General features: G+C 39.1%; 1 protein-coding gene across 1 annotated transcript; it reads right to left on the bottom strand.

Annotated features, from left to right (window-relative positions):
• Positions 1-8,932: 8,932 nt before the first annotated feature.
• On the bottom strand, positions 8,933-11,201 carry LOC125373320. The gene is made up of 3 exons (XM_048384324.1): positions 11,197-11,201; positions 9,951-10,648; positions 8,933-9,483 (listed from the first exon to the last, which is right to left on the bottom strand). Exons 1-3 carry the CDS (start codon positions 11,199-11,201, stop codon positions 8,933-8,935), a joined length of 1,254 nt encoding a protein of 417 aa, XP_048240281.1.
• Between the last annotated feature and the right edge of the window lie 2,031 nt (positions 11,202-13,232).

Below are 13,232 nucleotides of genomic sequence, written 5' to 3'. Positions count from 1 at the left end.
TCATCGATTTTCTGCCGGCAATGCGTTAGTATCCAAGCACTCTGGCCTAATCTCTAACAACTACAGTTAGGACGATATGTGTTAGTAAGATGTCACCGGGTCATTAAATCTACCCTTGTCACAGTCTGGTGACCTCACACCGCTCCATCACTATATTTCCGACACCACTTGGCAAAGTCCGGCGGTCGTCGTCGTACAGTGTCATTACATTCATGGTTAAAGAATAAGTGACCCTGCTATTCCACTCTCTTGTAACCTAATGTATTGACTTGATGTTTGTTATCTCCCATATAATCGCTATTCATGTGTTGAAAATGTTTTTTTGTAAAACTATGATTTTCAAACATTAGGGGAATTCATATGTATACTCGACCCGTGAAGATTCCGGGGTAGAATAGGTCTTCAGCATTCCATGCTTGCCGTAAAAGGTGACTATGCTTGTCGTAAAAGGCGACTAACGGGATCGGGTGGTCAGGCTCGCTGACTTGGTTGATGCATGTCATCAATGCCAATTGCGTGGATTGATGCTCATAATATTAATCACTGGATTGTCTGGTCCAGACTCGATTAGTTACAGACCGCCGTCATATAGCTGGAATATTGCTGAGTGCGGCGTTCAACAAACCACCACCACCCACCCATGTATACACTCAGATATTTCTCATGTATTTATGATCATTTTTGCCTCCAAAATAAGTGTACATAGCTTCTTGTAAATCTTTAATCATACCGTTGGATAGCTTGTGTTATTTTGATACTTACATCTTCAGTATGGATATAGTAGTTGATTTGTTAGTCGTGGTTAGAAACACACGTTGGCTAAGGGCCTCAGACTATTGTATTCCACGGCTGTCAGGGAGAGAATGTCCTCTCTGACTCTCTGAAGTCCGTGCGCAATATTTTACTGGGTGGTCGCTTCGAAACTCAGGTTTCGTTAGTAAGTGATTTGATCTAGTACTGGCTTACTCTGGTATTGTGCTACACTTAGAAACTAGGATTTCCAATTCTAAGTTTTTCTAGCAATCCGTGGATAACCGACCTTCCCGTGACTGTCAAGCTTTTGGGGAATTTTAGTATTCCTTGCTCAGTCAAAGTGACAGAATCTTTTGTCATTTAGACTAGTTTGATATTCAGACGTTCTCGTCTATTCTATAGTCAAAGTGATATATTTTTGGGACAGGCCGTCTGTGTTTTTATATTCCCCGTTATTAAACCACTCGGGGTTATTCACTCTTTATGAGTGTTGAGTTAATTACCTCAGTTGTTAATTGGTCGCAGCCGACTTAATTGGATGGCCTACGAATTATCTGTCAAAGTGTTCTTTTAGCTACTCTCATATGCTGTAATAAAGTTGCTTAGCTTAGCCGCTTGTGTGTTTGTGCTGATTTTATTTATCAGAGATCCTTGTCAGCGCAGATTGGGCATTTTATCCTTTTATTGTCGTCTATTGGTACAATTAGTTGTTGATATTAAACATGTTAACCTATTACCAGGTTCTCATTCTTACTTTAATCTTGTTTAGTGACACTCATGATTATTGGAACACAGTGCCTTGGCATGAGACAACCTTATTTTGAAAGGGAGAAAACCTATTACTGTGTCGTGACATTGGTTTTTGGACTTTTCCGTGAATAACTCTATCAGAGATTTACATAACGCCACTTATGGTGGCTGAAACAATATAAGTTTTGCTTGGACCTTGCTCACATAACATACCTCGTGTCCTTCATCCTTAACTCTCACGTTACAATACAAAATACATCATGTTCACCTGACCTAGAAATATTAAGTCGTGGTCTTCAGATATCATCAAGATATGGCTGAAATACTGCCGATGTGACGTTAAATCTTAACTCACTCACTCTTCAGATATCATGTTCTGTGTTCTATTCGGCAGTTGCAGTTGTTACACCTTGATCACAAACAAACGTTGCATTGAGATATTACACTGACTGCAGTTTCCCAATATTTTAGCATTTTCTCATATACAGTTGTGACACTGTTGTCTCATGTGTGTCGTAAATGCGGATCGGATAGCTGGTTATGTGACTTGGCTGAAAGCGTATTCGTAACCTGGTGCCACGGATCAATGATCATGTTTTCGGTGACTGGTTTGCCTGGTCCAGACTTCCTTGTTACAGGCCGCTGTGATAAAGATTGGAATATTGCTGATGACATGCACTTTCTCCATACTTAGATACGCCAGAAACCTATGATCGTGGGTTTGAATCACAGTGTGGCGGAAATAAATCACTCCCATTACATTTCACTGTCATAGGACAGAATCACACCGTAGCGAACTGATCCTACATGTAGAAGTAACACACACTCGAGTGAAATTATACTAGGATCCAATTCCTCCCCTCTCAGGACCAAAACACTCCATTCGGAATACAATCAACCCTCCTTAGAATCAAATCACTTCCCCCGGAAAGAATGCAAAATACTCATTTACTTATTTGGAAATGCTGTAACTCAAAGGGGTACAAAACGCCACGGTAGTTATCAGTAGGGGTGTAATCATTGTATCTTGTAGCTTGTGTGTATATGGTGCAGGTGTGAGCGGCATTCAAATGATGACGAACTATGTTTTCCTCCTATGAAATACATTGTTATTAAGTTCTAATTTTCAAACTGACTGCGCATAATTGTTGTTATCACCTAGAGGATACGAAAACCACGAGTCACATTTCCAGTAAAGTTAATCAATATATATATATATATATATTAAAGTTAATATATATAATAAAATAATAAAGTCCACTTTAGTCCATCATCTTCTTTATATCAGTTTTAGACATAGTACTTTCGCTGTCTCATGACAGCTCTTCAGTGTAACTGACAATGACATATAATGACGTCATACTTATGATGACGTCATAAATTACAGCTGTGACGTCATAATGTATTTACACACTCCAGCGACGACACCAAGTAATTTAACAATTGTAGGGAGACATTTGAATTAAGATATACAGTATTTGTAAAGTAACAGTGTAACATTTACGATTGAAATGACAAATCTATTAATACATTCTAGAGTTCAATTTGGGTTTCATCAATTGGATAAACATTTGTTCTTTTTCCAGTCTCAGCTGCTTGTTACTTGTATACAATTTATAAAACGGAAAAATAGTAAATTTCCCGTTTCCGCAATCATCAATGTGTTTGCTGACACCTAAGCATCGACCATCAGGGTCTCTAATCTGCTGTCTGTGTACAGTGACTCTATCTTTTAATTACATGCCGGCATCTTGACAGTCCAGGAACAAATGAGCAATGGATTCTGGCTGATTGCAAAATGGGCACACCTTGTCATGGATATGTACAACCAGAAGACATGCCCCTCATCGAATTTATAATGCTGATCAAAAGGGACTTGTGGAGAATCATACCCCATCATAAGTAGTCACATCGAGTCAGTTTACTACAGCTGCAGTGACAACAACAAGATCAAGGACGACAACCGTTACAGGTTGCTACACATGTAGCAGCACGTACTGTAAGCGACACTGGCTGGTCAAACAGGGAGATTTTTCAACAATATTTCAACAATATACTGTTGCGTCTGCAGATAGTCCATTTATTGTGTACGATGACCATAGATCCCACGTATCTATATATGCCACTGATCGAATTGGCACGTCAGGTCCAATTATTTTGTTTGTACTGCTCGCAAACACGTCCCATGTTTTACAGCCAATGGATGTTGGCTGCTTTTGGCCTTTTGCTAAAATTTACAACAACCTCCGTCATACGTATATGCGGGAAAATGCCACAAGTTCAGTTGATAAACATTCGGTTTGTGAACTTGGTTGTAGAGCTTATAACCTGCCGTTGACACCAACAAATTTGCAATCCTCTTTCATCAAATGTGGAGTCTACCTATTTGTCAAGTCTCCCACGCGAATATCAACTGTGTACTATCAACAGTTTTTAAGTCCACTAAACGTTTGCTGCATCCTGATACTGGTGTTATTGATTCATGTGTGCCAGTTGGAGACAAGACTGTCACTTCACATACGGAGGGTAATGATGTAGCAGGATTCATTAAAGACAAGACGACTGTTTTTTTTCAAGAAAGCTGTGCATACTAAAAAGAGAAACGTTCTGAGCGCTGTTGGCGGGGTCGAGGCCATCACCGTAATTCTGAATAAAACTATTTCCCATCTACCTGAGACATCGGCACCCCAAAAAAGAAAGCAAACATCTAAACCATGTAAATCTTCGAAGAAACCTAGTACTGTCACTGCGACTAATGCAAGTACTTCTGGAACTTCACGGACCAACGCGCATCGGGGCGATAGTTTAGATTCGTACGATATACATTCTGTTGCAATTTGTTCCATGTGAAACCTTATTTAACCTGGACTAATAGTGATGGGACAAGTGATGACGAACTCTGCTGCAAATGTAACCAATTTGTACCTGAAAAGGTTGAGTTAGTGTCTCATTAATAATTACACCCTGGGCACAATGTACCCACCCTACATGTCAGCACTGGACGCATTTACGTTTCTGCACGCCAGTTCGTGTTGTGCGTCGACTTTGGGACATTGGTGCCCCGCCCCCAGAACTGTCTCGATGAGCCTGAAGAATAACTCCCTGCATATACCTTGTAAATAAGCTGAATATATGTGACTATTCATCGGGTTTTTTAATATTAAAAATAAAATGAACATTTCATGGGCAAAGATATCTGAAAGAACTGTGGACTGTTGTTATTCGGATTTTGACACAAGAGATCGTCCGAACATCTTTTCCCGGGTATGCGACAAGCCAGCCAATCAAATGATCGAACTTATGTGACGTAGCTTTCTGGGTCACTTCTGTTGACAGTGAGAGGGCGGCCATGTCTCGCCTGTCAGTTTCAGTGGAAATATCTAGGTTTCGGAAACGTTTGACAAAAATTAACAAGTTTAGAGATAAGATATTTGAAAAATAGATTATACGAATACTACTATCAATATTCAGCGACTTCTCGTAATTTTTAAGTGATTTTTAAGTGAAGTATTTTTACTGAATATATAGCCATATTAAAGGTTTGGATAGATATTTAATTAGGGTAGGGCGCTGCTTATCGCCAATTCAGCATGCAGAAGGTATAAGGGGAGTATTTTCAACCTGGGGAGTGTTTTATCCTGGGGAGTGTTTTATCCTGTGGAGTATGTTATCCTGGGGAGTGTTTTATCCTGCAAAGGGAAATGTTATGATCCTCGGGAGAGTGATTTTATCCAAGGATGAAATCACTCTGGAGTGGTTTGATCCTGGTGAGTGACCTGATCCTCCTACATCGGCTCGCCCCGATTATGTCTCTAGGTTTGTCAGCACCATACCCGTGCTCTTGTGTTTCACCGAAGTGGTAAACGTCTGAGACCTTCACCACTTCGGGATTTCAGCCCACATTAAGCTGACACATCGTGCTATAACTAGAATGCTGTTCAAAGCGGCTTTAAACCCAACTCACTCACTCAATACGTAAATACATGACAATACTTACATATCAACATGGATCTTCGTTCAACACCACTACTTCTACGTGCGTCGGCTATTGGGTTCTCAGCTGTTGTGATGTAAATGAGCTCTGCATGTTTTGAAGTCCAGGTTGAGGTCAGGGTTGAAGTCTCAGTTGAGGTCCGGCGTTTAAGGAATTATTAGGCATTGTGACAATGTGAAACTTGGTAAAGGTTGTTTGGAAGGACATAATAACCGTGTCACACTCAAAATAGTAAAATATTTAACATGCCTGTCTACACACTAAAATAAGTACGACATCATATGTAAAAAGAGACAGCCGTTATAATACATATATTTTATATATACAGAGTGCGAGGGTAACGGGTGAGATGGGGTTGTGTGTGTAGCTAACCCTTACCTTAACCCAAGTAATTTCATACTACACGTATCAAAGGGGAAAAAGGGATTTCCATGTATAACAGCATCATTTTTTATAATAGCATCACTCATGTATTCTCCAAACTCCTGAAATCTTATATTAATCACTGTCTTAAATAGAAATAAAGGGCTTGATAGAGATGCTTTTGTACTATTTTAGTACAGTAAACCACGGTTATAACGAATTCAAAGGGACTACTAATTTTAGTTCGTTATAACCGTTGTTCGTTATAAGTACATATGCAGCATGACTACAGCAAGTAGTCGGGACCAAAAAGTAAGTTCGTTATATCCGTCAGTTCGTTATAAGCGTGTTCGTTATAACCGTAGTTTACTGTACATATATACATGCATGTTGCATTGTCTTATACATTCTTTTAATATCCTCATATTCGCAGATTGTACAATATTTCGAGACATTTTCTGCTCTGTGTGTGCTCTGACGGAGGTTGGATCTGTCAGGTACCCGCTGACATAGAATCCTTTGACATCCTGTATAGTGCACCTCTCTTCAATGTTTTTGCCGTGGTCGGATCGGATACTATGATGTGTATGAGTGGGGTATTCACGTTAAACTGCCGCACGGTATCTCTCTCACACACACACACACACTCACACACACACACACACACACACACACACACACACACACACACACACACACACACACACACACACACACACACACACACACACGATCACACACGATCACACACACACACACACACACACACACACACACGAACACACAGCGTTTTAAGTGCGTGCGTGTCAAGTATGCATGTATTGTGCGGCAAGTTCTCATATTGGGTCTATATTTCTACTCACGTTACAGTGAAGGTGTATGTCATAGGGCTATTATTAGTTATAGTGTCTTTAGTTGCCGTATATCCCAATATCTTTCTGCTAACCTAATATGACACCGTACACGGCAACTAAAGACACCATAACGAATTTTTTATGCCGAAAAGTTTACACTACTTGTATAACCGACAGGACCAGTACATGGTTTCGATACAACGCTTTAATGTAAACACAAACGTTAACAAAGGAATGTGAATGTTTAAACAAGTATTATAGCTGAAATGGATAGAACTATCATAAAAATGCATAAAAAATGTTATCAGAAATAGGCGGACTACTGTAACTTGATAGCAGTCCACGTTTTCCTATCGACAGACCGCTATCTATTCTTTTGCTATGTGACGTCATTGGCGGCACGTTTCTTGTTTGTGACGTCATCCTATAATGTTCTGTGACGTTTCTAATGGTAAATCAGTGACATCCGCTGTAAGCCTCTTTTTTTCTAGAATTTTATTAACAAGGTCACGAACGTGGTTTCTTTAAAAAATAATGTCTTTGCACATCACAATTAATGCTATTAAAACCCAAAACAGTGTCGAATAACGAATGTCTGTACCAGCATTTTCATGTGAAATATGTGAGATTGGTGTTGGAAAATCCAGACTGGCTGTTACTGACGGTATACGGTCTCATTTTAGATCAGTAACAACCATCTTGGATTTTTACTGACGGTATACGGGTTTATATGGGGTTAGTAGTTCGGCTGTCTGATTGGTCAATCTGACTTTGACGCATAATAAATAATCACCGTGAAGTGTCTATTGCGCTGACAGAAAGTCATGCGTTAGGTGATTCCACAAAAATAATGGTAAAATACACCACACTCTCACTAAATTTGCACAAATGTTTTGTGGATTGGATAAAACACGGATATATAAACTAACCAGTCTAACTTCATGTACTCATTCAAAACTGAGATAAAGCCGCTCTGTTTATAAACAGTTGAACGTGACAACAATGCGCCGATTTATGTGTACTGTAACTCGTGCCAGAGGTATTGACATGCTCCAAAGGCGTGATAATCAACGTCAGGTGGCAGCGCGTGTTGACGTCAGTCTGAGTGTTACTGTGGCAACGGTAAGAAACCACTGGAACCACGTGGGTCACAACACAGAAGAAAAGTAGAAACTTTGTAAGCCTTTCCTGCTTAACAGGCTTCTGACGTCACATCGTTGAATAGAGATAAGCACATTCTACCCATGGTGGCCACGTTGCCACCATAAGAAGCATGTTGCGTTTTGCTGGTCTCTTAGTTCTTGATGTTCTGGACTTGACAATAACCATACGTAACTGTTTGCCTGACATGACTAACCATCTTTTCGTTATGTAAAGAAATTTGTTTTTTGTTATTAGAATATTAGGTGGCACCTGAAACATATTTGTTTCTTGTTTTCCATCACTCATTTTAAGAAAAAGTAAGTAAGGACTTTTATCTTTATAATATATTTAGATCACCCAAACATTCCAACCTTAATCCACAATTGCACGAAATAGAAATAACAAACTTATACCAAGAAGATCCTGATTCCTTTGTTGATCAGAAATAATAAAAACAAATTGAGTTGCCTAATGTTAACCTCATTCCCGCCAAAGTGACATTCGGAGTAAAATAGAGATTTATCTCGAGAATCAACGTCTTGTTTTCAAGAGAATAACGCCAAACTGACATGAAGGTAGAAATTATTTAAATGGATCAGTATAAACGTTCACTTATTATAGAAATGAAAACACTGTGACTCTGTGAAACCGAAATGTATTTTTTAACTGATTACGAATTTCATGAAGAACTTAATTTGAATTATTTAGAAGCTTTTATTCCATATTGGACAAAAACGTTATTAATGACAAAAATATATTTATAATGCTCACGAGTTTTAATAACACACTGTTTCTTAAACTTCTTGTAAGTACTCTGTCGAAATGTTTTATAGCCGCCAATTCTATATGTGACGTGTAAATGTGTATTAATACTGTATTATATTTACACATAATGCTCGCGCTGCTACATACCAACCCTCGCAGTCACACGACTGTCGATCCTCTGAAGCCACGTGTTGTAACCATGTGATCAAAACTCAACCATGAGATTTACCACCAGCAAAATGGATCTTCATATTCTTGTGTCAAACAAAATTAAATAAAATTAGATTAGACAAACACCGACAAAAAAAACTCACCACAATCCCCTATTTTTCAATTCATTTAGGTAACTCAGAAGTAGATTTGCTTTCACTACATTCATCCCAAGTCCGTAGTGCTCACCATCAAAACTCGCCATTCCATCGGTCATGGTAAAGGTATTGAAAACAGGAATTTTCCAAGATCTGAGGAAAGGATCCATGTTGTCATTGAAGCGTTTCACACTGCCATAAGACTGGGACGACACCATCGGGGACTTCATGGTACCAGGGGCATGACTAGCTGCCCACATAACTTTTGGCCAAGGTATCGTATTGTTCTCTATGTACTTGAGTGTTGGTAACAAAAACTTCTTTTGAATGACTTTATGCTCATAATGACTGTGAATACCGATGCCAGTAAAAAGTAATGACTTGCTATTTAATTTCTCAACACTTTGTTTCAACTGTGGGCCATAACTGGCATAGAAGAAGTATTTAAGTTCCAGGTTAACTGTGCCATTGCAAGCACGAAGCCCAAACTTCAGATGCAGTCGACATACTTTTTCTGTGAACATGTACATTCCGGTACACGTGTTTCTAATATCTGAAAGACAAACAAAGGCTTTTTGTAAAATACTTATAAATGTCAAGGCATATGTAATGTACATTATTAAATATTCAATGATTAATAAAGTGGTTGTGAATGGACTGCTTCTACTTTAACATATTTCTGAATACATCTGTATCAGGCTAACAAGCACATAGCAGTAAGACGTGATACTGTTGTTACGGTAACAAGACATACGAAACAAAGGCTTATATTATCTTATATTAGGACTTACACTGTAACATTCTCAAAATAATGATCATATTAAACAAGCTCTTCTGTACTATGTTGATATTGATCTATTTTCGATATTCGAGTGTTTCTTTCTATTTTAACATTGACATAACTGTGCATGTTTTATTATTATATGATCTTCTATAACAAAACTGTTCTTCGTTCATTCATTCAGATTCAAATTAGGAAAATATTCCGCAAGTTGAACGCATTGAACCATTTGAACTTACTCTGTGGTACATCATCCTTCATAGCTCCATCTTTCATATTTCCTGTGACAATAAGCAGCATAGCTGTGTACACATGACGAACAAGAGAATCCCCAACAAACAGAATCGTGCTACCGTTGAGGATGCTACAAGCTTCTTGGGGGCTGTGTTCCTTGTAGACGTATTTCGTGTCTGATGGTATCCAGGTGGAATATTCAGCATGTTTCTGGTTCCTCATATCATAACAATCAGGACACACGCATTCCTCCACAGACTTCAAAGCACATTTGTTGTTGAAGCAGCAAGGAGTTGTTCCTTTCGGATCACACAAGGCCCTTATCCACTCAGCAGCTTTAGATTTGATGTGGGTAACATTTCCACAGAGACCGTCAGTCCTTTGATAATTCGTAGGGAACCGGTATCGGGCATTTGTGTCAGAAAGAAATTTCGATATTTGTTCGTCTTCCTTTTTCGTAAGAGGTCGTGTTTTCCAGTGCCCTGTCAATAAATGTGACAGGATGCTTGAATGCTGATTGAATGGTGGGATGTTTTTAGATGAAGAAATATTGATTGCTGGATTATACTGTTCGTTGTTGCCAGATGTATCGCTGAGCATGCTTGGCGAGATGTACATGTATTTAGAAAGAACCACATACGATGTTATTACAATTAATAACGCCATTACGAACATCAACTTGAGTGAAACCATAGCACCAGCTCTGGAAAACAAATAGCAAAATATTTGTCATGGAATTGTTACTACGGTATACATAAATTGTAAATTGCATTGGACATACCTTATACTAGTCTGGTTAATTATTATTCTACCATGACGTTTGGAACTATTCGATTCCGATTGGTCAGTGAGAGGTATCGAATCACAATAAACCTCCTCTGATTGAAACCGCCGATTTGACAGCCGCATCACCTCGGAAGCTAACATTCTTAGAATAGTTCTTCTTTAACAGTCATTGTCGGTAGGCATATTTAAATATAATATATGAACAATCGTAAGTTACAAAATGCAAAGCTGCGGTTACGACAATATTTCAATACATATCGTGCAGAAAACACGATAGAAATCTACAAAGGGAATGTATTTTAAGTTTTGAGGACAACAGAGAGTTTGCTGTTTGGCGCTTGTCCATTTTCGACTGTGACGTCAGATCTTTTGTGTCACAATGAGCGATATGACGCCATAATAGTGCCGTGCGGTGTAGAACGAAACCGTTGCAAGGTTTGCTTAGTTTTCTTCAGGAGTGCCCACCTCATGTTAGTTTACGAAGTTGCCGTGCTACATCCGTTAAGTTCCTGTCATAAGTTCCAGTGAAGAATTACGGTATAAACAACGTGCTTGAGCATATTGAGTCCCATATTCTGTTTAAAGGCTTCAATTCTGATCGACAAAACAATCAAAACACTGAACTCAACCCATGTCGCTTCACTCAATGTATTTGCTAATACCAAAGAGTTCGCGTTTTTTTTAGTCATAGTAGAATTGAGATAAACCTGCTGTGTTGTCAATGTAGAGCTTCGTTACCTGTAGAATTAACAGCGTCTAAATTTAACATTTGGATCCGAACACACAGCGTGAGGTATCAAATTCAATTTAGTGCGGTTAAATCTACAGGTGACGTAGCTCTACGTTGAAAACACAGTGGATTTATCTCCTATGTACAAGACATTATGTCATTATTGTCAAATCAGACTGCTGTCCAATCTTATTGACTCATATTCCGAAGTAAAAAGGTAAAGCTGACTATGTAAATAAAAGCGACAAAAAACTATTTCCATATCCATAAGAAATCTCTGCCAAAAGCATAGTTGATGTACATGTCCGACCACATGACCATCAAATTGTGATGATACAAAATGTGTTCGCGAAAAGATGGGCGTATCCTGCCCATCCGTGACTAAGAACTAATCTAGAAATACGCATCGTGCTCTACAACTAGATCAAAGAGGCGGTGATTACTTGAACATGTTCACTCATGTCTGAATATTAAAATGTGTTCATTGTATTTTCCTCTATTGCTGACTTACAACTTCGACTTATCAACCAAGCCTTGCATTTAAGTGATTACAAAAAAAGTTCGGTGTATCAGCCTCGTTGTATCAGGCATTTGAAAGCTTCTATCCAGCAGATCATACACTTTACCCTTGGATTTTTTAGACCCTTCAGAGCACGCACGTACGCACGCACAAGCTTAAACATACACTGTTAGGATTAGCACTTTGAATGGTACAGGCAAAGTGAATATAACCCTATCTAGCTGATGAGGAGATAGGAAGTCTGGCATGAGGATCGTGTCAGTGCGGTTCCCTGCTGAAGGTGTCATTGTAGATGACGGCACTTGTTTATCTGACACGAAATCGATTGTTCAAGGGATGCCGTGACAGGTGGCCGAGTTGTACTCACTTACACAAACTACTTGGAATAGCAACCAGGCTACAAGCGAATTCAAAGGTTCTTATACTGTAAGACGTTTATTTTGTTCTGTCCGATTTGATCAAACATATTTTATTGTCTATTAAACTACGGACCTATCCATTACAGTCATGGAAATGTATGGAAACGTGCACATGTAAAACAAGTTAACAGAGATGCGATGAATGGAGGTATTTACCAGCACATAATGTAATAATTAAATTGAAATTCCCATATTCTGATCAGCAGAATTGGTCACGTGTTATTGCATTCATTTCCCAATGAATGTAAAAAGTTAAGCCACGCCCACCGAGGCGGACTATTCTTATTACTGCGTAAAGTCGGGGAATCCCAATATTACAGTCGAGGGAATTCCCCTTCTGCTCATGTGTATCGTCATGAGGAGGCATTTAGCGAAATTCATGCATATTCATCGTCCAAACAACCCTTTGAGATCGAAAGCCGGAAAGGAATAAAACAGCAGACGTGCAGGCTCGCTCGACTGTTTTTCTCCGCTCGCCTCGGTTCCACAACTTTCATGTCTTCAGGTTTCATTTCTAACTGTATCTTCCCGTTCTCAGGGAATTAATGTTCGAATCTGACGGCAACTGACCATGTCATTTGAAACAGCCGCCTTCTCCCGGACATATTTGTTCCGGTTCGTTACAGTCTGACCGTTGCAGTTCTTCTCGCCTCTGGCCTTGATTGACAGGTCCAATGAACTGTGTTTTTATTCTACTCTCCGTTGATTGGCTACTGACTTTGTGGGCGTGTCAAGATATGTGAATAAATTAAACATGAACTGATTCATGTCACGCCACAGTATGTATTCCTTCACCTGTAATGTTTATCAATCTCGTCATTTTTGACTGCAT

This window comes from Haliotis rufescens, unplaced genomic scaffold (genome assembly GCF_023055435.1).
Source record: "Haliotis rufescens isolate VD_foot unplaced genomic scaffold, xgHalRufe1.0.p SCAF_5, whole genome shotgun sequence".
Taxonomy (NCBI): domain Eukaryota; kingdom Metazoa; phylum Mollusca; class Gastropoda; order Lepetellida; family Haliotidae; genus Haliotis; species Haliotis rufescens.
The sequence above is the reverse complement of the archived record's forward strand: the minus strand, read 5'-3'. Positions and strand labels throughout refer to the sequence as shown.